The 27,877-nt window shown below is 42.1% G+C and overlaps 2 protein-coding genes and 1 long non-coding RNA gene across 3 annotated transcripts in view; 2 read left to right on the forward strand and 1 right to left on the reverse strand.

Moving 5' to 3' along the window:
* Positions 1-1,835, forward strand: part of LOC138946079 (uncharacterized) — a 5,231-nt gene extending 3,396 nt beyond the window's left edge. The window contains exons 3-4 of the long non-coding RNA XR_011449193.1: positions 336-480; positions 1,632-1,835. This is a non-coding gene — a long non-coding RNA (uncharacterized lncRNA). The remainder of the gene's footprint in view (positions 1-335; positions 481-1,631) is intronic.
* The window catches only part of LOC138945529 (uncharacterized), a 354,832-nt gene that overhangs the window by 55,807 nt on the left and 271,148 nt on the right, over positions 1-27,877 (forward strand). The window lies entirely within an intron of this gene.
* The window catches only part of LOC138945533 (uncharacterized), a 60,820-nt gene continuing 43,439 nt past the window's right edge, over positions 10,497-27,877 (reverse strand). The window contains exons 2-3 of the mRNA XM_070316971.1: positions 15,480-15,589; positions 10,497-14,881 (exon numbers count right to left, since the gene is read on the reverse strand). Coding sequence (XP_070173072.1) covers positions 13,930-14,881; positions 15,480-15,538 — 1,011 coding nt within the window. The 5' untranslated portion in view covers positions 15,539-15,589 and the 3' untranslated portion in view covers positions 10,497-13,929. The remainder of the gene's footprint in view (positions 14,882-15,479; positions 15,590-27,877) is intronic.

Raw genomic sequence — 27,877 nt, forward strand, 5'->3', positions numbered from 1 at the left:
TCTGTGTTCACTATATCTAAACAGGAATCTGTATGACATGACAAACTCTGTGTTCACTATATCTAAACAGGGATCTCTATGACATGACAGCTCTGTGTTCACTATATCTAAACAGGGATCCGTATGACATGACAGCTCTGTGTTCACTATATCTAAGCAGGGATCTGTATGACATGACAGCTCTGTGTTCACTATATCTAAACAGGTATCTGTATGACATGACAGCTCTGTGTTCACTATATCTAAACACAGATCTGTATGACATGACAGCTCTGTGTTCACTATAAACAGGGATCTGGATTACATAACGACTCCGCAAAAATTGTTCTAAACAGGGGTCTTTATTGCAACATATTTGGCGCAACTCGAGTGGGGAAGTGACGTCATCAAGCCTGACGGAAGTGAGAGACAGGTTCAAGGACTTGCTTGCCAACTATCACTGTCAAGACAAGGAGATCTACCAAGTGCAACTGTTTTCCAGTCAGTATAAAGTTATGGACTGTTATGGGAGGGGAGGGGCAGGGGGTGCTTCAATGGAAGCGGATAGGAAAGCAAAAACAGGGAAAGTCGGTGGACTGGAGAAACCTCTGATGAACGAGAGAGAGAGAGAGAGAGAGAGAGAGAGAGAGAGAGAGAGAGAGAGAGAGAGAGAGAGAGAGAGAGTGTCTGTGTGTGTGTGCGGTGTGTGTGTGGGTGAATGCGCGTGTGTGTGTGTGTACGTGTGTGTGTGTGTGGGTGTCCGTTCCTGCATCAGTGCATGTCTGCCCGTCTCTCTTGGTATATGAATCTCTGTTTACAATAACATTTAAAAAACAAAACAAAAAAAGCCACACAAATAATTGTGTTACATGTACTATAATATTATCCATGTCTGATCAATGACGCTATACTTTTGGTCATACAAAAACAAGCTAAACTCCTTTTGTTAATTTTTATTTTAGTACCACACTATATCATTGCTCGATTCACTTTCCACATTCAACACTTCAGATTCTAACAAATTCTAGAACGGGCACCTCGTCCTTCAGTAATCACTGTATCATGTTTCGATTCTCTTTCCATTATCCACACTTCATTTTCTAACAAATTCGGGCACAAGCCACGGCGGAACGGGCACCCCTCCCTTCAGTAATCACTGTATCATTGTTGGATTCTCTTTCCATAATCCACACTTCATTTTCTAACAAATTCTAGGCAGAAGCCACGGCGGTACGGGCACCCCTCCCTTCAGTAATCACTGTAACATTGTTCGATTCTCTTTCCATAATCCACACTTCATTTTCTAACCGATTCCATGCACACATTCGGGCACAAGCCACGGCGGAACGAGCACCTCTTCCTTCAGTAATCACTGTATCATTGTTGGATTCTCTTTCCATAATCCACACTTCATTTTCTAACCAATTCCAGGCACACATTCGGGCACAAGCAACGGCGGAACGAGCACCTCTTCCTTCAGTAATCACTGTATCATTGTTGGATTCTCTTTCCATAATCCACACTTCATTTTCTAACCAATTCCAGGCACACATTCGGGCACAAGCCACGGCGGAACGGGCACCTCTTCCTTCAGTAATCACTGTATCGATTCTCTTTCCATACTCTACATTTCATATTCTTAACAAATTCAGGCACAAGCAACAGCGGAACGGGCACCACTTTCTCCAGTAATACGGGTCACCACCACTCACCGTGTCGCGGGTTCACGTCGGAAAGGCACCCGTATCCAAGCGACTGCCACAAGTTTATCACGTGCAGAAATGGGCACACTTTCGTAGAGCAGTGCCCTGCCGGTACAGCCTTCCTCTCGGTTAATATTCCGTGTGTTCAGCCAAGTCGAGTGCCTGGTTGTAATTAAAATCATTGGATTTGATGCTGATGATGTTAAAGTGATGAAGGTTTTGTTGGGGGGTGGGGGTGGGTGAAGGGGGAATGTTTGTGTGTGTGTGTGTGTTTGTGTGTTGGTGTGTGTGTGTGTGTGTGTGTGTGTGTGTGTGTGTGTGTGTGTGTGTGTGTGTGTGTGTCTGTCATTCTGTCTGTCTGTCCGTCCGTCTGTGCATGCGGATGTGTGTCAGTGTGTGTGTGTGTGTGTGCGCGCGTACGTGCGTGTGTGTATGTGTGCGTGCGTGTGTTTGAAGGGAGAGAACCACGTAATCGTACCAATCGGACAGTGATTGTTTCCCTTGTAACGCGGGACGGTATATACAGGCCAGAAAACGATATGGGAAATAACTCTGTTATAGTGTTTCTTGGCTGCAAAGGAGTTGTGCCCCCTGGAAACAGTGCGACAAATACACACCGTCACACACACACACACACACACACGGAAAAACATGTATGTGAGAACAATTCGAAAGGTTTTGTGCAATATTTTAAGTTGGGGTAATCCAGGGGAGGGACGAGCTTGCTTGTTTGAGAAAAAGCACCTCACGCTACAGCGCATGTACCGGCCAAGGTTCGGCTAACCTTTTTTTGCAGAAAAGCGGCGACACGCGTACATAATTTTCCAGCCACTGCTCGTATTCGGTCCTATTCGGTAAAAAAAAAATCGGCACGATTTGATGAACCACACCAAACAATGTATTAGCCTACTCCCCCAGTTAGCCTGAACAGAAAGGTCATCCGTTCTATGTGCTGGTTTAACTTAACCACAAGTGCGTTGGGGGCAACTTAAAGCTACGTTGTTGCCTCCTTCTCATGTAACTCATCATATTGTCCACAACAGATCTGTCCAGGCGTCTACATGTAATAAGAGCATCCTTCTACTTGGACATGAACCAACACTCACTGTCCAGGCGTCTACATGTAATAAGAGCATCCTTCTACTTGGACATGAACCAACACTCACTGTCCAGGCGTCTACATGTAATAAGAGCATCTTTCTACTTGGGCATGAACCAACACTCACTGTCCAGGCGTCTACATGTAATAAGAGCATCTTTCTACTTGGACATGAACCAACACTCACTGTCCAGGCGTCTACATGTAATAAGAGCATCCTTCTACTTGGACATGAACCAACACTCACTGTCCAGGCGTCTACATGTAATAAGAGCATCTTTCTACTTGGACATGAACCAACACTCACTGTCCAGGCGTCTACATGTAATAAGAGCATCTTTCTACTTGGACATGAACCAACACTCACTGTCCAGGCAGGGCCGGACTACCGGGGGGGTTATGGGGGTTGCACAACCCTCCCCCCCCCCCCTAGCCTAAACATGTACCTCACTTATTTAAAACTTATTATTGTTTATTGTATGCTGTTTCATGCAAGGAGCGACCATTTTCCTATCTCAGAATATGACCTACCCATCAGCTTCAAGGGGGCTTCGCCCCCTGACCCCCACAAGGGGCTCCGCCCCTTGACCCCGCCAGGGGGAACATCCCCCTGGACCACCACTGGCAACCACCCCCCTCCTCTTAGCGCAGTCCGGCCCTGCCAGGCGTCTACATGTAATAAGAGCATCCTTCTACTTGGACATGAACCAACACTCACTGACCTGGCTCTTTTCTGTAAAGATTGGGTTTGTTTGTTTTTTTTTTTTTTTGGGGGGGGGGGGGGGGGGAGCGCATTTATCGTGTCAGCATTTAAGAATTGATTTTTCGAAACATCCCCGTTCCCGGACTGAACGCAGCCAGCCGTTTGACTTTTGGTTTGTTTTCAAGTAGAATCATATATATCATAATTGACACCAGTGACAGTCAGCATTTGAACATAATTTTGCTAAACATTCCTGCTCTGGACAGAACGCAGCCTAGCCAGGCTGTTGACTTTTGGTATTATAATGGCTAGCATGCTGTTGTCTCCCTTTGACCAGTTCATTGCATGTACGGTACCTATGTCACACCGGTGACACTGTGACGGTTCCCCTACGCTTTGTGTTCGGTGCCCTGACCCTTTGTGTTCGGTTCCCACTCGGTTCCCACACGCCAAAATTCGCGGACAAGATCGAGGTACTGTCACCCAAAACATCCATTTATGGTAGTATTACGCAATGTTGCTCTCTGAGAATGGTCTTGTTAGATATGTGAGTGTTTACACTACATGCCTAGGTGCTGTTGGATTGAAGGTTTTTGATATTTTAGCCGTTATTAGGTAGAATGCCTTCCACTTTACTGCAAAACTGCATAATTCGTAGCATCGGCAAGAAATATCCTACCAAAAAATGCCTGCTTGGAACTGTCGTTGGTCCAGCAAAAAGTTCAACATGTCTGTAGCAGACAGCCCAAGTTTCAAGATTGTAGGGCCATCCAAACAGCCGTAATAATAAAAACAACAAAAGTAGTCAGTGAAATTGGCTGTGTTCGGTCCCCTCACACTTTTGTGACGTAGGCGTGACGGTTCCCATAATTCATTGTGTCGGTCCCCACTTTCTGTGTCGGACCCCACTTTCGACCTAATTTCTCTGTGACGGACCCCACAACCAGCCTATTTTGTGTCGGTCCCCACACCTTCTTGGATTTATGACTTGCCGGTTACTTGTATCATTGTATTCATTGAATCTAATTGTCTCGGAGTTATTTTTCAGCAAAAACCGGCAAGGCAGCACCTTTTGTGATACCAAGTAAGTCAGATGACATCAGTATGTGTGTGTGTGTGTGTGTGTGTGTGTGTGAGAGAGAGAGAGAGAGAGAGAGAGAGAGAGAGAGAGAGAGAGAGAGAGAGAGAGAGAGAGAGAGAGAGAGAGAGAGAGAGAGAGAGAGAGAGAGAGAGAGAGAGAGAGAGAGAGAGATTGACACCTTTCCAGATCACTCCGGTTATGCGACACTACCGCGAGCGTCACTACCGCGTGTCACACTACCGCGAGTACGACACTACCGCGTGCAACACTACCGCGTGTCACACTACCGCGAGTACGACACTACCGCGAGTATAACACTGCCGCGTGTCACACTACCGCGCGTACCACAACCGCGAGTACCATAACCGTAGAGAGAACGCATGCAAACTTACTTCTTGTGAGTTTGTGTTCTAACTTTGATTGGAAGCAACCCATTCTATATGTATTCTGATAGTGTGTTCTGATCGTTTTGAGTTCTTGGTTAGCATGACAAACATTGAATTAGTCTTCAGAGAACAGACCAGGCCTTTTTGTTTTATATTTCAAGGAAACATTTCAACCTTTGCCTTCAGCCATGGAAGTCATAAAATGACACGCGGTAATGTTATACTCGCGGTAGTGTGACACGCGGTAGTGTTATACTCGCGGTAGTGTCGTACTCGCGGTAGTGTCGTACTCGCAGTAAGTTCTGTTTCCGTACCCGCGACAGCGGCAGCGACAAAAGAAAACGCGTGACGTGTTTCCGTACTTGCGTTTTAAACATGCGGTAAAATCTGTAAACTCCCGCGTTGCCGCGCGACAACGCGAAAAAATCGCTCCAGGACCCTTTCAAAAAAATCGCGTCGCTTGCCGCTTGTCGCGCCGCTAACGCGTCGCGCGTGTGGAAACACTCCTGGTCATTTTCTATGTGCTTGATTTTCGTCGCGCCGCTGGAAAAACGCTGTCGCGGGTACGGAAACACAACTTTAGTGTGAGACGCGGTAGTGGTACTCGCGGTAGTGACGCTCGCGGTAGTGACCAGCACCCGATCACTCCACATAAACGCTGGTTCTGGTTGCATTGTGCCGCTGACATACAGCTAATAGGATTTTTTTTAATCCTTTTGTGGTATTGCTGATGATGCTGAACATGTATTTTACTAGTTTACCAATATGTATCTTTGACCCTGATAGCCTACGAAAACGGAGCAATCATGGCCCAACATTGGCCCAATGCTGAATTTATTGGCGCGGTGTTGAGCCTTAGTCGGGCCGTTGTCGTAGGCTGTCAGGGTTTATGTAGCCTTGTTCCATTGTATTCTGACTGTCATAAAGTAATTAATTTTAAGAGAAAGCAGTCATGAACACAAGGAGCTGGGAAAAGTTGCCTCTTACAACAAGCGTGGATAAAGACACATACTTGACATAGGCAAGTACTCTTTTTTTTTTTCAATCACCACTAGAAGTCCCTGGGCAGCATTTTGCTCTGAAAACTGAATCTCACATACGACAGGTGGATCTTTTATTTTAAAAATGTGCCAAATTGCTGCAAGTTGAACAGACTGTATCAAAGTATCACAACAATGGCCAATGCTTCTATTCAAATATTTTTTTAATAATCTTACATTGGTTATAAACAAAGGAAAATCTTCTTGGGTTTCAGAGGTTCAAATGGATTATCGATGCTACAACTGTGGAGAAGAATTTGTGAACTTTAATGATATTATATCTCATAACGTTGACAAACACTCTTCACTAAGGTTGAAGATTCGAGTTTTGACTCTAAGTGCAACAACTGGGAAGAATTCCTATGTGACACAAGACTCCGAGACAATTAGATTCAATGAATACAATGATACAAGTAACCGGCAAGTCATAAATCCAAGAAGGTGTGGGGACCGACACAAAATAGGCTGGTTGTGGGGTCCGTCACAGAGAAATTAGGTCGAAAGTGGGGTCCGACACAGAAAGTGGGGACCGACACAATGAATTATGGGAACCGTCACGCCTACGTCACAAAAGTGTGGGGGGACCGAACACAGCCAATTTCACTGACTACTTTTGTTGTTTTTATTATTACGGCTGTTTGGATGGCCCTACAATCTTGAAACTTGGGCTGTCTGCTACAGACATGTTGAACTTTTTGCTGGACCAACGACAGTTCCAAGCAGGCATTTTTTGGTAGGATATTTCTTGCCGATGCTACGAATTATGCAGTTTTGCAGTAAAGTGGAAGGCATTCTACCTAATAACGGCTAAAATATCAAAAACCTTCAATCCAACAGCACCTAGGCATGTAGTGTAAACACTCACAGATCTAACAAGACCATTCTCAGAGAGCAACATTGCGTAATACTACCATAAATGGATGTTTTAGGTGACAGTACCTCGATCTTGTCCGCGAATTTTGGCGTGTGGGAACCGAGTGGGAACCGAACACAAAGGGTCAGGGCACCGAACACAAAGCGTAGGGGAACCGTCACAGTGTCACCGGTGTGTATGTGCTATTTCGGTTCTATGTCTGCATTAGTCATGCGCACTGGAATACTTCCGAACAGTAAGCCTGCCATGCGGTCACCGAATAAACGACTGTTGCACCTCACTCACCCTTTGTGTACGTTGGTTTGTCCATAGAACAACCCCAAGACATTACAGGTATGTGTTCAAGTGTAAGAATGCTCTCTTTCCGCGGACCGGTACGGTTGGCCTAGTGGTAAGGCGTCCGCCCCGTGATCGGGAGGTCGTGGGTTCGAACCCCGGCCGGGTCATACCTAAGACTTTAAAATTGGCAATCTAGTGGCTGCTCCGCCTGGCGTCTGGCATTATGGGGTTAGTGCTAGGACTGGTTGGTCCGGTGTCAGAATAATGTGACTGGGTGAGACATGAAGCCTGTGCTGCGACTTTTGTCTTGTGTGTGGCGCACGTTATATGTCAAAGCAGCACCGCCCTGATATGGCCCTTCGTGGTCGGCTGGGCGTTAAGCAAACAAACAAACAAACAAATCTCTTTCCGCGTCAAGGTCTGAACACGTCGTGGCTGATAAGATCGTTCAACCTATGTTAAAAGGTGCACCAAGTAATAGGCGACAACCTTTACTGGCTACTAGGATGATTTTCGCCTGCTAAATGCATTTTTTAAAGGTCCAAGGGATTTAAACACCGTATAATAAGTAACTGTGAAATTTGATGTCGTACAGGGTTGCTAGGAAGCGTATTATAAGGTATTAGGCAAACTAACGAATCCCTTAAGGGCCGGACCAAGTTCGTTTGAGGGGGGGGGGGGGGGGTTCCAACTGAAGGCAGGGGTCCAAAGTCCACTTTTTTTTTTCTCTGAGAGGTACATTGGATGGCCAGGGGGGGGGGGGGGGTTCCGAAACCCCAGGAACCCCCCCCCCCCCCCCCCCCCAGATCCGGCCCTGCTTAAGGGCGTTCAAATAGGTGTGTCCAAAGATTAAGAAGAAATAAAGAAAATTCTTCGTCACTTACATTCCTGTCACATAGTCAGTCTATATGTCAATGGGGTAAAGTGAACAGTTATGCGTGTAAAATTAGGTGTTGCCACACATTTTCATTGCGGATGGATTTTGTTTTTCATTCTCGGACAGTCAAAAAAGAATAACTGAAAATCAAATAATAAACCCGACCGTTGAGAACCTGTTTTACAGTGATTAATTGATTGCACATGGATCAAAATTCGACACGTGATAATGATGGTGATCATCATCTTCTTCTTCTTCTTCTTCTTCTTCTTCTTCTTCTTCTTCTTCTTCTTCTTCTTCTTCTTCTTCTTCTTCTTCTTCTTCTTCTTCTTCTTCTTCTTCAGCGTTCGACGATTGTGTCACTCATTGTCTTAGGCCTGCTCATATAATGAACGGGCAAGTTTGGCGCAGGTCTTCCACAGTTCCCCACAGTTTTGCATCTGGAGTTGTACGTGCTCTCTGGCAAGGTGTGGTCGCACAAGGAGAGGGCACGCTTGATGGTAATCTATTGAAAATGGGACTTGTAATTCTAAAATATATTTTTGTTCTCGTGCAAACCATCATGTACTTTATTTTATTTGGTGTTTAACGTCGTTTTCAACCACGAAGGTTATATCGCGACGGAACCATCATGTGCAATGTCATACAACTGTCCAGGCCTTATGTGAAAATAATTCCGCAGATTGACATAGGCGTCACTTCCAAATTCAATCCATGCTTCCATCACTGCACACAAAGCAGCCTGGTTGCAGACTCTGGGTCAGGGTGTCCTAGTGGATTAGTGATCTTATTAGTCTTATTTATTTATTTATATGGGAGATTTATATAGCGCTTGACGTTCTCTAAGCGCTTTACATATTAATTTCTGCCGTGTGAGATGGAATTTCTTTACACAGTATATCACACATTCACATCGGCCAGTAAATCTCAAGCCATTACGGCGAATATTTACTTTTCACGGCCAATAGGGTATTTGGTGGACATTTTTTTTTTATCTATGCCAATACATTTTTGCCAGGAAAGACTCTTTTGTCAATCGTGGGATCTTTAACTTGCACACCCCAATGTAGTGTACACGAAGGGACCTCGGTTTTTCGTCTCATCCGAAAGACTAGCACTTAAACCCACCACCTACGCTAGGAAAGGGGGAAGAAAATTGCTTTCGCCCCGACACAGGGTCGAACTCGCAACCTCTCGCTTCCGATGCAAGTGCACTTTACCACTCGGCCACCCTATCCTATATAAAAGCCTGGACAGATCTATGATGGGCTGTATAATTATATACACGTGTGTGTGTGTGTGTGTGTGTGTGTGTGTGCGTATGTGTGTGTGTATGTGTGTGCGTGCGTGCGCGCGTGTGTGTGTGTGAGTGTGTGGTTTTTTAAAATGTTGATTGGTCCTCTTATTTTATGTGAAAGCGTGAATAGACCTGTGGTGGGCTATATATTTGGAGGGGGTGTTCAAGGTGCTCTTATGATAAGATGATGCAAGCGGCAAGGAAGGTATTATAAGTCAAAAGTTACAGTAAAATGGTAACCTCATTTCAGCCTGGTTTTCTACAGAATGTGCTTTTTTGGGTTCCGCCGCTTTTATGAGCCCGAACTTTAAAAAAAAAAATTAATAAAAAGGTCAAGCCAAAGAGCTTTCCCGACAAGAGGTAACTTATCTCTGAATTTAAATGTGCCCCAAGCAGTTGGGCAGCAAAAGGCAGTTAATGACTTCCGAGACGGAGAGTTGGACACCTGATGACAGAATCCGGTCATTTACTCTCCTCATTCTTATGCCAAATGCCATTTGTACAGTAGTGTTCAGGATGTCGGTTTATTATTTTCTTCTTTGTAATTAATGGAATGATATGAAATAGTTTATGTTTCTGCTAGTGAAAAATGTGTGATGAATCTTCGGTTTTGTTTCGTTATGTTTAATGATACGATATCATCATCAAACTTTTTGGGGCATAACCGTGTTTTGACCTGCAAACTCGTTCCCAAATAACTACATGTACCTGCTGCAAAGGTGTCCCTGTTTCTTCATGAAGTTGGAACAGAGGGTATATCACAGGATGATACTGTGTGTGTGTGAGGGGGAGGGGGGTAGGAGGAGGGGGGATTTGCTGGTCATCTGAGTGTCCTCAGAACAGAGAGACGCCAGAAAGGCCGAAATTCGCTGCAGTGTTTGCTTATAAAACTGGTGTCATGAGACTGTGGCACACACCACGTCCCACAAGCAAGCAAGCGAGGTCCAAACAAACCAAGAGAGCTGGGCATAGGCACACGAAAACGTTACCACCCAAACGGGAGCCACCCGCGGTGTTGGACTGGTTGAAACGGGAATGTGTTGTGATTTCGACGAATCAGAACCCGCGGTTCGTTCTCTCCCGTTTGGGTGGCACCAACTTTCGGTTCGTGAACTTCCGCCCTGGTAAGCATCAAACCAACCAATCAACCGTTCACCATTTGCGCTCCTATTCGATACCACTGTTAACAGATGTTTTATTTCCATCACATTTTTATTCACCACAGAACCGATGTGACATATGCACAGAAATGTTCAAACCCTACTGTTAAAAACAAAAGCATAGACTGAACAATGGAGAAACAATTTTTTACGGGTATAACAATACGCCTTTGAAGATGATGTGAGAAAAGTCAATTGCAAACATCAATGATACAGAAGAGATATTGCAGAGAAATCTGACAAATCGAAGGAAACAAAGGTGAGAGATAGAGAGAGAGAGCGAAAGAGAGAGAGAGAGAGAAACACAGAGAGAGGGAGGGAGAGGGAGAGAGTGAGAGAGATAGAGTGAGAGACAGACAGACACACAGACAGACAGACAGAAAGACAGACAGAGTATCACAACCCCCCCCCCAAAAAAAAAAAATCAATGTTCATACGCATCGGAATGAAAAAGAGTAACAATCCGGAAGTTTTTTTTGATGCATTCAACAGTGAATATAAATGCAACATAAATGAAGGTTGAGATTCTTATTTTATGTATATGAACATCAACCTTCGACGTCTTTTAAATCGACATTGCGTCTTCTGTCGCAGAAACAACCTTTAGAACAAATCAAGTAAATCACACAAAAAAACTCCCAAGACCTATCAGGTCAATAATTTCTCATGTGTTTTATGGTCTTGTCATCTCCTTTCTCGTTCAGAACCAGTTATTTTAATAGCGTAGAAATGAATCTGACAGATAGTTTGAACTACGAGGTCATCCTGACATTCTTAAAGGTCTCAAAGTCAACGTTTCTAGTGCAGGAAAGTAGAAACCTGTAGTGACGGAGAATCTCGAGCAGGAAAATTGTATTTCGTTTTTAAAGGTCCATTTATTTATTTATTTTATGCAGCTTGTTATCGCGCGCATATTTCAACATACGGATTCAAGGCGCAGGGATTTATTTATGCCGTGTGAGATGGAATTTTTTTACACAATACATCACGCATTCACATCGGCCAGCAGATCGCAGCCATTTCGGTGCATATCCTACTTTTCACGGCCTATTATTCCAAGTCACACGGGTATTTTGGTGGACATTTTTATCTATGCCTATACAATTTTGCCAGGAAAGACCCTTTTGTCAATCGTGGGATCTTTAACGTGCACACCCAATGTAGTGTACACGAAGGGACCTCGGTTTTTCGTCTCATCCGAAAGACTAGCACTTGAACCCACCACCTAGGTTAGGAAAGGGGGGGGAGAAAATTGCTAACGCCCTGACCCAGGGTCGAACTCGCAACCTCTCGCTTCCGAGCGCAAGTGCGTTACCACTCGGCCACCCAGTCCTTTTGTGCACGTACTGCAAGTAAGATCTCATTAGACAGGCGCTATGGATGTAATTATAACAATGACAATATAAAAAAATTCAAATATTCGTGGATTTTAGAATTAACCTCCAGGAAATTATACATTTCCCAAACGGTCAAATGCTAGCGTGTTTGCAGTGGACACAAAATCCAGATAGTATCCATAAGGTTGAATCATTTTGAAAAGACTGCTCATTTAAAAGTAGAGAAATGACTGTTAATACTATAAAACAAAGATATTTTCCAAAATATCTATCATTATATCATCAGCGTAATTTTGGTCACAGTTTGCATATAAACACCTTCATTTAAACAGAAATGCGCATGCATCAAGATTAGTAAAAACCCATTTTAAATATCTAGTTGTTTTCTTGCCAGCGACCCAGAACAGCTAGCAATTATTGACCAGTAGTTATAAATCTTCAAAAGTCAACACTGACGAAACTGAGAGCTTCTTGAACGGATAGCTTGACATTGTACCAGAGTAATATGCAAGCAGAAACCACCAACAGATGTTATTTCTACAGAAACCTAAATCCCGCTATCACCAATACAAAACAGCCTAACATCTGCTTTTGAATTACACAATGACCGAATTTTTCCATCCTTGCAAAAATATTCCCAGCAGCACTCAGTCTCGAGTCAAGAAGAAAACATTTTAAGATTTACATTCTGCAGTGAGTTAGTGTCTGATACGATAACAGAATGGTCGTATTTTTGCCAGCAAGGGGTGAAAACATGCAATAAAACGTGTAATGTTTTGTTTGTGTGTTCTTGTCTGTGACAAATTTATTCCCACGTTTGCGCATTGTCGCTAGGAATCAGTGAAGAGAGTGGCTACGAAAACAACATGGTTAATTTTTGTGTTATTTTGTTTCTCATAAACAAGAGCAGAGAAGGGCCAGAACTGACATTCTCTTGTTTGTTGGAGCAGGTTTATCGCCCTTTGTTTGTTCAGCCATTGCGCTTATCGCCAACGGACCCCCCGGCAAGAAGAACACACACACAAACACTCTTTCATGGAGAATATATATTGATCTAAGCAATTTGCTCCATTTCTCTTAACTTCAATGTAAACGCTCAGGTTTTACTTTACTCTACAAGAGGATTTCATTCAATATCTCAACACTGGCGTAAAAAAACAGCAGTCTCTCTACAAGAACATTGTATTCAATATCTCAAAAGTGGAGTTAAAAAATTCAATACAGTGCACTGAGACATTGTGTTCAGCCTGACAGATAACGGTTCTATTGCAAGTTTACAGATGAGCAGCCATGTGTGGCTTCCATTTTTGTTTTGTAAGACACTTGAGTTCGGAAAGCTTTAGACAACAAACTCCCAAAGGGTGATCAAAAAGGGAGAGAATACGACGGAGAAAGAAGAGGGTTGTAAGACATATTGATTTTAGACGAGCAAAAATGAAATGACGATTCACGTGGATACCAGTTTAGCATGAGAATTGCTGTGATCCTTCGTAAAACGTGTCTGTTGGACGTTAGCTATGAAGACAGATTACTGCTAAAGACACAACGTTTCCAACAAATGTCAAGGAGGATAAAAGGTCAGCTAACCAAACATATTTCAGAAAAAAATATATAAACACTACAAACGCAATACTAAATACGATAAGGTCACAAACAAAATTGTTTAAAATATTAATTCCTAGAACAAAAAAATAAAAGAAAAAAAACGTTTGTGTATTTTACTTGTACTCAACTCACAAACGAAATAATACAAGAGTGAGCAAAATAAACCACAGCACAAAAACATCAATAAATGCACAAATTAGAAATAAAATACAAAAGAAAGAAAGACAAAGCAAAACAAAAGAATATGATAAAAGGTTAAAAAAAAATGTAGAGGAAAGTTTGTCGATAAGAAACAAGTCAAAGGAAAGGAGACGAAATTGATAAGAAAAAAAAGCAAAAGAGCAGACAAACAACAGAAACAAAATGAATCAAAAAAAAATAATTAAAAAAAGCTAACGACCCAATGTAACAAAACACGCGAACAGTGCAAGTGTCACATCTTTCTCTCCTCTGTAGACTTCACCAGTCTTTGCATCACAGCACAGCTTTCTGCAGTAGCATCTGTCTCTTTATTTATTACTTCTTTTCCCCACCAAACCACTGGCAAGCTCGTCGAACGGTCGTTTTCCAACGATACCGCTTGCCAACTCGTCAAAAGGACGTTTTCCCACAAGACCGCTGGCAAGTTCGTCGAACGGTCGCTTTCCGACAAGACCACTGGCAAGTTCGTCGAACGGTCGTTTTCCAACGATACCGCTTGCCAGCTCGTCAAAAGGACGTTTGCCAACCAGCCCACTGGCAAGTTCGTCGAATGGTCGTTTTCCCACCAGACCACTTGCCAACTCGTCAAAAGGGCGCTTTCCAACGAGACCACTGGCAAGTTCGTCGAACGGTCGTTTGCCAACCAGCCCACTGGCAAGTTCGTCGAATGGTCGTTTTCCCACCAGACCACTTGCCAACTCGTCAAAAGGGCGCTTTCCAACCAGCCCACTGGCAAGTTCGTCGAACGGTCGTTTTCCAACCAGACCGCTTGCCAACTCGTCAAAGGGACGCTTTCCAACGAGACCGCTTGCAAGTTCGTCGAAAGCTCGTTTTCCCACTAGCCCACTGGCAAGTTCGTCGAACGGCCGTTTGCCAACCAGACCACTTGCCAACTCGTCGAATGGTCGTTTTCCCACCAGACCACTTGCCAACTCGTCAAAAGGACGCTTTCCAACCAGACCGCTGGCCAGTTCATCGAATGGTCGTTTGCCAACCAGACCGCTGGCCAGTTCGTCGAATGGTCGTTTGCCAACCAAGCCGATTTCTCCAAATGGCGCTCTCTTCCCCACGAGTCCGCTGGCTAGTTCATCAAAAGGACGCTTGCTGGCGAACCGGTAGTACCTCAGTCGCCTGTTAAATCCGTCTCTCTTGCCTACCAGCCCACTGGCGAGTTCATCAAAGGCCCGTCTGTGGCGATTATCCTTCTGGGGGGAACTTGCCTTGTTGTCGCTGTTGGTTGTTTCAGCTGCTCTGGAGACGCTGCAAAAAGAGACAAGCAGTGACTTTGAGAGTATTCTGTGGGTGTGGTAGTGATGGTCAGGTTCGGTGCTGGTGGTGTTTGTGGTGGTGGTGGCTCTGTCTGCCTGTCTATCTGTCTGTCTGTCTGTCTGCCTGTCTTTTCGTCAATCTCTCTCGAACACACACACACACACACACACACACACACACACACACACACACACACACACACACACACACACACACACACACACACACATGTACACACACACACATACACACACCCACCCACCCACCCACCCCATGCCCACACACACACACACACACACACACCCACCCCCATCCCCCCCCACACACACACGCAGACAAGGCCAAACTGACTGACAGACGAGCTCGAATATCCTACGCGTGCACGTACACGTGTCTTCATACCCACATTTCACACACACACACACACACACACACACTAACACACTAACACACACACTTACACACACTAACACACACTAACACGCCCGAAACTCTTCACAAAATCCAATTTTACCGAGACACAACAGACTGTTACTCATTCTGACAGACTACTAAAACATGATCCATAATAAGCTTGTTGGCAACTAACCTGAGAGAAGTGTAGACTGCCAAGAGGGCCAGGAGGAGGAATTGTGTGTAGTAAACCATCTTGTTCTTGTTCTTTGGACTCTTTCAGACGCTTGTTCCCGAGCCAATAATCTGAAAGCAGATAAGGCCATGATCAGCAAATATGCCGTGGAATCAGAACTGTCACAGAAAAATCGCAAGCAAACACAGTTCTTGACACAGTGAAATTAGACAGACAAGCATGGGCATAGCAGACACACAGAATGACACACAGACACAGACACTCACACAAACACACATATTCTGAGTGTCTGTGAATCTGTTTGTGCGAGTGCGCGCTCGCACCTGCGACCGATAGAGAGGTAAGAGAAAGAGAGAGAGAGAGGAAGAAAGAGAGATCAAATCAAATCAAATTAAATCAAATTTTATTTTATTTTACGAGGGTTGTGGCATAAGCAATATAAACGAGCTTCTTTTCAACCAGCCCTCGCCCAGAGAGGGACTACTCTAATCTTATATATATAATCAAACGTAAATCAATTACAAAAGATAAACATAACAGTAAAAAATAAAAAAATAAAAAGGCAGTGAGAGAGAGAGAGAGAAAGAGAGCGAGAGAGAGACAGAGAGAGAAAAACAGAAAGAGAAACAGAGACAGGCAGGCAATGAGTATACGAGGCAATACAATTCTATGTTATATAAAGTTTTATATCGCGCGCGTATCTCCAGACTCGGACTCAAGGCGCAGGGATCTATTTATGCCGTGTGAGATGGAATGTTTCACACAATACATCACGCATTCACATCGACCAGCAGATCGCAGCCATTTCGGCGCATATCCTATTTTTCACGGCCTATTATTCCAAGTCACACGGGTATTTTGGTGGACATTTTTATCTATGCCTATACAATTTTGCCAGGAAAGACCCTTTTGTCAATCGTGGGATCTTTAACGTGCACACCCCAATGTAGTGTACACGAAGGGACCTCGGATTTTCGTCTCATCCGAAAGACTAGCACTTGAACCCACCACCTAGGTTAGGAAAGGGGGGAGAAAATTGCTAACGCCCTGACCCAGGGTCGAACTCGCAACCTCTCGCTCCCGAGCGCAAGTGCGTTACCATTCGGCCACCCAGTCCATAACTAAAGTGAACCGGAAAGCAATAAATGTTTTTTTACATCCAACCCCCGCACTAAAGAGGGACTACTCTACTCAGTATCAAGGAGGCGGGGCGGGATGGGGGGGGGGGGGGAGGCTTCGAAAGAGCACAGTTAACAGATTGTGACTTATTTTGACACGAGAAAGAGAGACAGTCAGACAGACAAAGCCATCATTTTTAACAGATTGACAGAGACAAACAGACAACGAGATAGAAATAGGGAGAGAGGAGACAGAGAGTGGGGAGAGAGAGAGAGAGAGAGAGAGAGAGAGAGAGAGAGAGAGAGAGAGAGAGAGAGAGAGAGAGAGAGAGAGAGAGAGAGAGAGAGAGAGAGAGAGATTTTTACATTTAGTCAAGTTTCGGTGAAGATAATTTGAAGCATCCGTTTTTGAAGTCCTTGCGGCATTACTTGCATTGATTAGTTCTCTATGACAGTTTAAACCACATCCGCTGCTACATGCGGACATGATCAATCCTTCTATCATTGTGCACGGCTATCAATTGTCTGGGAATTCGCCTTCAGCTGCAATTATCTGTTCATCGGTATTACGATGGGTTGGCTGGAGAATTATGTGTCGTTTTGTTTTCATTCGTACGCTTATCAGTTGTCAGAGGAAACGATTTAAGATGCAATCAGCTACAAGATTGGATATAACGATTGTGAAAAGATATGAGCTGTTTATAACCGCCTTTACTTTACTGTAATAGACCGAAATGTAACTAACTCGGCAAAAAAAACTATTGCATCCATTTTCGCACCCCAGCTTAAACATTCATGCCCATGTAAATTAATTTAAACTCTCTCTGCAATTAAAGGCCCTCCACTTGACCATCTGGCACACTTTTCGGATTACAGATCTCTTAAACAGGAGTCACGTGACCGCCGCCCAAATAAGGGTACCCCCAAAACCGACTTGACAAAATCGTATGGTACCAATTAAAAAATCAACGAAAATTCAGAATAGGCACAACTTGACAACTTTTACAGACGAGGGAAAAGCCAACTCCATTATCTATGCAAAACAGGTTGTTTTGTTTCGCTATTTTGCGTTATTTCTTGTGTTATGTCATTTCTACTGAAACAGGTGTCGATCGCATGAGCGGTCAAAAACGGGAGATTTTTGCGTCAATTGTAAGGGGTACCATGACAAAAAGCACTGTGTTTCAGCAATGAAACGGTGGATTGCTTTCAAACTGTCAGAAAATCATGCCTACACATAAGACATACTTCGGGTAAAATTTCATATCATGATAGAGATTACATTAATGATTAAACATTTATGACAAGGGTTTTTTTCCGAAAATGCAGTGCCACACAGCTTCGTGGAGCGAGCTTCTTGAAGGAGACTTCGCGAAGTTGACTTCGTCCAATTAATATCGGGCTTTACGACGACAGAAAACGGTACCTAAGGGGACCTATGGACATACCCTTGTGAGTCAAGCAGAAGGCCGTCAACCTCAAACTACTCAGACACCTGTGGGAGTTTGCGTACCGTGGTGGTAATTGCAGGAGACAATAGCAGAGAAAGACGCTCATTGCCTAAGATCTGCTTTCTCGGCTCCGCCTGGCAAGTGGGGAACTAGATTCATTGCTTATTACCATTCCACGGGAGTCTAAAGTTGAACTGTGTTTGTGAGGGAGGGGGCGGGGTTTGTGCATGTGTGGTGTGTGTGTGTGTGTGTGTGTGTGTGTGTGTCTGTGTGTGTGTGCGCTTGTGTGCGTGCGTACGTGCGTACGTGCGTGTGTTATTGGTTAAACGTGTTTTTACATTTAGTCAAGTTTTGACTAAATGTTTTAACATAGAGGGGGAATCGAGACGAGGGTCGTGGTGTATGTGTGTGTGCGTGTATGTGTGTGTGTGTGCGTGTGTGTGTGCGTGTGTGTCTGTGTGTGTCTGTGTGTCTGAGTGTGTCTGTGTCTGTGCGTGTGTGTGTGTAGAGCGATTCAGACCAAACTACTGGGCCGATCTTTATGAAATTCGACATGAGAGTTCCTGGGAATGATATCCCCGGATGTTGTTTTTTTTCACGATAAATACTGTTGATGACGTCATATCCGGCTTTTTGTAAAAGTTGAGGCGGCACTGTCACACCCTCATTTTTCAATCAAATTGATTGAAATTTTTGTAAAACAATCTTCGACGAAGGCCGGACTTCGGTATTGCATTTCAGCTTGGTGGCTTAAAAATGAATTAATGACTTTGGTACATGGTCATTAAAAATCTGAAAATTGTAATAAATTGTTTTTTATATAAAACGATCCAAATTTACGTTCATCTTATTCTACATCATTTCCTGATTCCAAAAACATATAAATATGTTATATTTGGATTAAAAACAAGCTCTAAAAATTAAAAATATAAAAATTTTGATCAAAATTAAATTTCCGAAATCGATTTAAAAACAATTTCATCTTATTCCTTGTCGGTTCCTGATTCCAAAAACATATAGATATGATATATTTGGATTAAAAACACGCTCAGAAAGTTAAAACGAAGAGAGGTACAGAAAAGCGTGCTATGCAGCACAGCGAAACCACTACCGCGCTGAACAGGCTCGTCAGTTTTACTCCGTTATGCACAAGCGGCGGACTACGGTCATTGTGAAAAAATGCAGTGCGTTCAGTTTCATTCTGTGAGTTCCACAGCTTGACTAAATGTAGTAATTTCGCCTTACGCGACTTATTTGTTTGTTACTTTTATGAATGAAAATCAACAAACAAATGAACCGTAAACAAGTCGCGTAAGGCGAAAATACAATATTTAGTCAAGTAGCTGTCGAACTCACAGAATGAAACGCAATGCCATTTTACTCGTAGCATCGTCAGGCCACCGCTCATGGCAAAGGCAGTGAAATTGACAAGAAGAGCGGGGTAGTAGTTGCGCTAAGAAGGATAGCACGCTTTTCTGTACCTCTCTTTGTTTTAACTTTCTGAGCGTGTTTTTAATCCAAACATATCATATCTATATGTTTTTGGAGTCAGGAACCGACAAGGAATAAGATGAAAGTGTTTTTAAATTGATTTAGACAATTATATTTTGATAATAATTTTTATATATTTAATTTTCAGAGCTTGTTTTTAATCCGAATATAACATATTTATATGTTTTTGGAATCAGCAAATGATGGAGAATAAGATAAACGTAAATTTGGATCGTTTTATAAATTTTTATTTTTTTTTACAATTTTCAGATTTTTAATGACCAAAGTCATTAATTAATTTTTAAGCCACCAAGCTGAAATGCAATACCGTACCCCGGGCTTCGTCGAAGATTACTTGACCAAAATTTCAACCAATTTGGTTGAAAAATGAGGGCGTGACAGTGCCGCCTCAACTTTCACGAAAAGCCGGATATGACGTCATCAAAGACATTTATCAAAAAAAAGAAAAAAACGTTCGGGGATTTCATACCCAGGAACTCTCATGTCAAATTTCATAAAGATCGGTCCAGTAGTTTAGTCTGAATCGCTCTACACACACACACACACACACAGACACACACACAGACACACGCACATACACCACGACCCTCGTTTCGATTCCCCCTCGATGTTAAAATATTTAGTCAAAACTTGACTAAATCTAAAAAGGAAAGTAAAAAGCCAGTTGATTACAACCATGTTGTCTATTTTACAATCAATACAAGACCAGCACTTGTTCAAATCTGGTTTAAAATCCTATACACGGTTATTTTCATCACACCCAGTCGATTTAATGCGGCTATAGAAACACTAACAATCTTTTGCAACCAGCTTAAATGTAATTAACCATCTCAGGAAAACGCCGAAGCAAGCGTTGGAATAAGATTATAGCAAACGATTGAAAGGGAGATTTCCCGTGACTGGTGCAAACATGAAGAAAATCGACGATACAGAGTGAGAGAAATACTGTTGAAGTTGCCATGTAAAGTGTTGTGTGTAACTTTGACTGTGTTTGAAATTTTCCTGCAACTGTTTGCTGCTCCAGCACGTTCGATGAAAACTAAAATAAAGTGTTTACAGCAAAAAGTGGTCGCAATAATTGTGCATTTTGAAAAAAATACAAATATGGGGCAATGTCAGGTTTGATAAAGGACAATTACGCCATGATATCTGTCTTTCCTTTATTCTTTCTTCCTAAATGTCTTCTTTCCTTTCTTTCATTCCTCCTTTCTTCCTTTCTTTCTTTCATTCTTTGTTTGTTTGTTTCCTTAATCTCCTTCCCATTCTTCTTCTGGATTGAAACAAAAAAAATTTTTTTAATGTTTACAATGCCAAACATAATGCTATCATGGAAAGGAGCACAACAAGTGAAAACAATTATAGGCTTGCTCTTGTTGACCTACAGAAGTGGAAGGCCCTAACATTTACCACAATGATAAAGAAAGAAAGAAAGAAAATTAGACAGAAAGTAAGCAAGAAAGAAAGAAGGAAACAAACAAACAAACAAACAAACAAACACAGTAGCAAATTCTTGTTTATCGTTTTGCTCTTCTTGTTCTTCTTGTCGTACGTTTTTATCTTCTTTTTCTTGCAGCTCTGATCGCTGGAAATAGTACTATTTCTTGCAGTATTGAGCTACAGGGACAATGATCATGTTGTGTCGGTTTACCAGTAATTATCTTGAACGTTTTTAGCTGCGTTTCGCTGCAGTTTGACATTTAAAATACTTCGGAATAAAGAAAAATAAGAAACGTTAGTTATTGGAACGTTAAATTTGAACAAAACAAGACATTTTCGTTCCGATTACTAACCTTTTCTTTTTTTTCTTTTATTTTCTGGAATTTGGAACTTTAGCAGTCAATGCTTTTTTGGATTTCAAAATACGTCGACTTGTGCTTGCTTGCTAATTTGCATAAATTTCTTTTTCTGTGTTCTTGTCTTTTGTTTTGCCCACATCTTGAATGGTCATTATAAGGTTTGGTCAGCATACCTATTTCAAAGAAATCATCGTATCTTATCATACATAATTGTGTTGCTGGCTATTATGTTTGCCACAACCCTCGTCAGTAACGATTTCTTCTGATATAATCTTATTTTATCTTCTCCTTTTCTTGCATTTCAAGGTTTATACTTTTTGTTGACACTGTGCTCTGTTACTGAAAACTGAATAATTAACCAACTCACAAACCCTGTGTAGTGTGCGAGCGTGCATGTGTGCGTAAGTATAAGCGCGCACGCGCGTGTGTGTGCATGCGTATATAATTATGTGTGTGAGCATGCTTGTGTGAGCATGCGTGTGCGTGTGCGTGTGCGTGTGTGTGTGTGTGTGTGCGTGTGCGTGTGCGTGTGTGTGTGTGTGTGTGTAAGTTTTTTTCTGTCTGTCTGTGTGTGTGTCTGTGTCTCTCTGGCTGTGTTTCTGTTAGTCTGGCTGTGTCTTAGTTTATGTGTGACCTTACAACAGAAAAAAAAACCACTATTGCCCCCCCCCCCCCCCCCCGTCCCCAAATGCTTCGTACAGTATCTTCTGTACTGACACTTGTTAAACCAGTGCAGTCGTCAGCCCTCGCCACTTAGTTAGGTAATGAGTGCTGGAATCGCACTGGTCAATGAACCGTGACACTCAGGACTCTTATGTACAGTCCAGAACCGCACCCCGTACTTGGTTAGCCTATCGCACCACACGAACTCTTCACTTACGCGAGACATTAGCTTTGCAGATATTTGGGGAAATAATATGTCAGACAGTGACATATAAAAACAAAACAATAAAAACAAAAAACAAAAAGAGAGTCAGAAAGAAACAAAAAATGAAAGGAAACAATGGGAAAAAAGGAAGTCTAAAGAAAGACAGAAAAAAGTAGTGTAAATTGCAAAAAAATACAAGAAATTCAGACACACTGAACAGCACAGTCCCTGAGATCCGTCTAAAATGACACAGGAAATGAAGACAGAGCCACAACGATTCGGTCCCTCCAACATACATGATCTTGTTGCCGCCACAGATCTGTCTATGCATTTACATTGAATAAGAGCTCCTGTCAGTTGTAAAAGATGCCCCCAAAATCAACAGCATGGCTGCTTTCTGTTCTTCTTCTGCGTTCGTGGGCTGAAACTCCCACGTACACTCGTGTTTTTTCCACGAGTGGAATTTTACGTGTATGACCGTTTTTTACCCCGCCATTTAGGCAGCCATACGCCGTTTTCGGAGGAAGCATGCTGGGTATTTTCGTGTTTCTATAACCCACCGAACTCTGACATGGATTACAGGATCTTTTTCGTGCGCACTTGGTCTTGTGCTTGCGTGTACACACGGGGGTGTTCGGACACCGAGGAGAGTCTGCACACAAAGTTGACTCTGAGAAATAAATCTCTCGCCGAACGTGGGGACGAACTCACGCTGACAGCGGCCAACTGGATACAAATCCAGCGCGCTACCGACTGAGCTACATCCTCGCCCCGCTGCTTTCTGCTCGGAATGGGGGAATTTTGTGCTGAATAGATTTCGCAGATTGACCCTTACGAACTATATTCAACAACAAGTGCTAGGGTTACTAACTTAGGTTATCAACTAACCAAAGGGAAGTAATCGTTCTTTATGCATACGACCTGTGTAATAGAGTAAGCGAGAGTTCTACGGAACCTTTTCTCCTGGCACCTGAGAGAATAACAAGCATTGAAATGAACAAGCGACTTTCATCCTAATTTTTTAATTTTTTATTACTAATTAATTAATTTGATTACTAACTTAGGATTAGGGTTAAAACGGAGGCAGCCAGGCTGTTGATTTTTGGTATAAAATGTATGTTTAAGTGGAAGGATGGTCTTATCCCGTGTAAAAGCCTGGTCTGTGGTGGTCAACATGATGGCTTACATAACAAGGATGATACTTTGACAGAATTAGAGATGTACTGCGTTTACGGTTGGAAAAACGCAACCCACAAGCCTATCATCTCACTTGCGTTTAACAATGCACCTGTGCTATGTCTCATTTTTCAAATACTTGACTAGACAGTCAATTACATGCATCGAAAGCGGTCTTAAATATCACAATGCGATTGTATTCCCTTTGTGGTCGGGGTTTATGCGAGAGCAGTGGTCGTAAATGTACGGAAGTTGTACTGGATTTTCTCCACCATCAAACCATTTATAATCTTCTTTAAATTAAATGTCTAACTTAAAAGTTATATATTTTACTTTCAGGCGTGATAATTGTGTCACCCTGCAGGGAAACCCCGCCAGTTTGGAGAAAAGTGGCAATTACGTTACTTTTTCTGTGGGACAATTAACCTTAAAATGGAAAAACAACCGGTAGGTCTGACCGATTGCGAGTTTGGATTTTAGAGTGTGTTTGTTTGTGTGTGTGTGTGTGTGTGTGTGTGTGTGTGTGTGTGTGTGTGTGTGTGTGTGTGTGTGTGTGTGTGTGTGTGTGTGTGTAGGTCTGACCGATTGCGAGTTTGGATTTTAAAGTGTGTTTGTTTGTGTGTGTGTGTGTGTGTGTGTGTGTGTGTGTGTGTGTGTGTGTGTGTGTGTGTGTGTGTGTGTGTGTGTGTGTGTAGGTCTGACCGATTGCGAGTTTGTATTTTAGAGTGTGTTTGTTTGTGTGTGTGTGTGTGTGTGTGTGTGTGTGTGTGTGTGTGTGTGTGTGTGTGTGTGTGTGTGTGTACCCATTTTTCCACAGGTTTGGTTGCCTAAATCACCATAAGGCAACCATCCACACGTGGATGGCAACCTAAACTCTGGATGGCAACCTAATTGTGTGGATGGTCGCTTCATTTAACACCGTTAAATTGACTTTTTTGACGGAAAGAATGTCATAACAATGTTGAAAATGACATTCTTTCCGTCCACACGTGTGGATGGTTGCCTTATGGTTAAATTGACACCGTTAAATTTACTTTTTTGACGGAAAGAATGTCATAACAATGTTCAAAATGACATTCTTTCCGTCCTCTATAGGCGACGAAATAGGTCAAATTTTGTGCATTTTTTAGTGCAAAATTCTTCGATGCCGGAGCGAGTACTGCACCCAGTGCTGTTGTAGTGCAAGTGCACTAGAAAGGCACTACACCCAGTGCCGCCTCTTAGGTAACCATCCACACTTTAGGTGCGTGTGTAGGTCTGACCGATTGCGAGTTTGGATTTTAGAGTGTGTTTGTTTGTGTGTGTGTGTGTGTGTGTGTGTGTGTGTGTGTGTGTGTGTGTGTGTGTGTGTGTGTAGGTCTGACCGATTGCGAGTTTGGATTTTAGAGTTTGTTTGTGTGTGTGTGTGTGTGTGTGTGTGTGTGTGTGTGTGTGTGTGTGTGTGTTTGTGTGTGTGTGTGTGTGTGTGTGTGTGTGTGTGTGTGTGTGTGTGTGTGTGTATGTGTTTGTATGTGTATGAATTTGTCTGTCTGTTTGTCTTATCCGTCCTTCTTCCGAATTGCTTGTGTGTGTGTGTGTGTCGGATCAGGTCTGCAGACAGCATCTAATTAAATTTTACACCGAATTAACCTGCCTGTGGAAATGACTTGCTCAATGGTCATACAAGCACATCTTTACTTTCTTTTTGCTTAGCTGATTTAAATTTTGGCAAACATAATTTGTTCCATTTGTCCCCTTTTCCTATTTCCCCCCATTTTTCTGTTCTGTTTGTTAGTTATCGCTTTTATCCTCATTCAGAGAAAAAGGTTTAGGGTCGACGGCAATAATAAGGATACTGGAGGTTACTCAAAAATCAAAGGGCAATTGAAAATGAATTGTGAATTAGTGGGAAAGCACATACAATAGAAATAGCTGGACACAAAACAAATATATAAACCACAGAGACATAAACTTCAGCATAATAACTTTTTCCGTTTCAATATTATCCGTTCATTCCGAAGCACAAACAAGACCCCGAGAAATAATACCAGGCACAGAGAGAAAATAGTATTTGGTTCACCTTTCTGTTTAAGTATTATCCGTTCATTTGGAAGCACGCAATAAGAAAAAATGAATAAAGAAATAAACAAAGAAATAAATAAATAAATAAATAAATGAATAAGGACGACATTGAATGGTTCAGAATAATACCCTTTCCTTTCCAATATCTGATCATTAGAAAGCACAAAACTACAGGAAGGAGACGAGTAGGTATGTCATATATTCCTTAAAGAGAATGGAGAAGTGCCGTCCATAGTCCACTTACTGATTACCGAACTCGCTGACCTTTGGTCATATCGATCAAACCATTAACGATGCCAGTCATCCCCTAATACCAATGCACACAAAAAGAAACAGAAACAAGTCTTGTAAGGCGAAAATACAACATTTAGTCAAGCTCAGTCGAACTCACAGAATGAAACTGAACGCATTGCATTTTTTCCGCAAGACCGTACACTCGTAGCATCGTCTGTCCACCGCTCGTGGCAAAGGCAGTGAAATTAGCAATCCAGAAAAGCGCGGTAGCGGTTGCGCTGAGGAGGATAGCACGCTTTTCTATATCTCTATTCTTTTTAACTCTCTGAACGTGTTTTTAATCCAAAAATATCATATCTATATGTTTTTGGAATCAGGAACGGACAAGGAATAAGATGAAATTGTTTTTTTAATCGATTTCGGAAATTTAATTTTAATCATAATTTTTATATTTTTACATTTCAGAGATCTTCAGAGGTTATTTTTAATCCGAATATAACATATTTATATGTTTTTGGAATCAGAAAATAATAAGGAATACGATAAACGTAATTTTGGATCGTTTTATAAAAAATAATTGTAATTACAATTTTCTGATTTTTAATGACCAAAGTCAAAAATTAATTTTTAAGCCTCCAAGCTGAAATGCAATACCAAATTCCGGCCTTCGTCGAAGATTGCTTTGCCAAAATTTCAATCAATTTTATTGAAAAATGAGGGTGTGACAGTGCCGCCTCAACTTTTACAAAAGGCCGGATATGACGTCATCAAAGACATTTATTGAACAAATGAAAGAAAATGTCTGGGGATATCATACCCAGGAACTCTCATGAAAAATTTCATAAAGATCGGTCCAGTAGTTTACTCTGAATCGCTCTACACACACACTCACAGACACACACACATACACCACGACCCTCGTCTCGATTCCCCACTCTATGTTAAAACATTTAGTCAAAACTTGACTAAATGTAAAAAGGAATAAAAAACAATTCGCGTAAGGCGAAAATACAACATTTAGTCAAGTAGCTGTCGAACTCACAGAATGAAACTGAACGCAATGCAACGCAGCAAGACCGTATACTCGTAGCATCGTCGGTCCACCGCTCATGGCAAAGGCAGTGAAATTGACAAAAAGAGCGGGGTAGTAGTTGCGCTGAGAAGGATAGCACGCTTTTCTGTACCTCTCTTCGTTTTAACTTTCTGAGCGTGTTTTTAATCCAAACATATCATATCTATACGTTTTTGGAATCAGGAACCGACAAGAAATAAGATGAAAGTGTTTTTAAATTGATTTCGAAAATTTAATTTTGATAATAATTTTTATATTTTTAATTTTCAGAGCTTGTTTTTAATCCAAATGTAACATATTTATATGTTTTTGGAATCAGAAAATGATGGAGAATAAGATGAACGTAAATGTGGATCGTTTTATAAAAAAATATTTTTTTTACAATTTTCAGATTTTTAATGACCAAAGTCATTAATTAATTTTTAAGCCACCAAGCTGAAATGCAATACCGAAGTCCGGGCTTTGTCGGAGATTACTTGACCAAAATTTCAACCAATTTGGTTGAAAAATGAGAGCGTGACAGTGCCGCCTCAACTTTCACGAAAAGCCGGATATGACGTCATCAAAGACATTTATCAAAAAAATGAAAAAAACGTCTGAGGATATCATACCCAGGAACTCATGTCAAATTTCATAAAGATCGGTCCAGTAGTTTAGTCTGAATCGCTCTACACACACACACAGACAGACAGACAGACAGACACACATACACCACGACCCTCGTCTCAATTCCCCCCTCTACGTTAAAACATTTAGTCAAAACTTGACTAAATGTAAAAAGAGATGGCTTTTGCGGACAACGGGTACAGAAGAGTTAGCCTAATGGGAGATAAATCATAATCAGGAAAAAGATTAACCTTTTCAGAGCGCACCGGAGGGTATTGAACACAGTTAAAGTAAGGGATTGTTTCTTTTGGATTGCTTACGTCTCTCTGCGAGTTCTGCTATGTAAATAGCTCTTGGAAGAATCAAAACATATTTCGCAATTTTGTTCTTATTTTTGATGAACGAGAACAAAGATGAGATACACTGTGCCACGGTATTAGTGGGCTTCTTTTTTCCATTGATTTCATATTTATCAATCATCCCGCTTACCTGGGTTTTCTTTTC

Source organism: Littorina saxatilis, linkage group LG13 (assembly GCF_037325665.1).
Source record: "Littorina saxatilis isolate snail1 linkage group LG13, US_GU_Lsax_2.0, whole genome shotgun sequence".
Classification (NCBI taxonomy): domain Eukaryota; kingdom Metazoa; phylum Mollusca; class Gastropoda; order Littorinimorpha; family Littorinidae; genus Littorina; species Littorina saxatilis.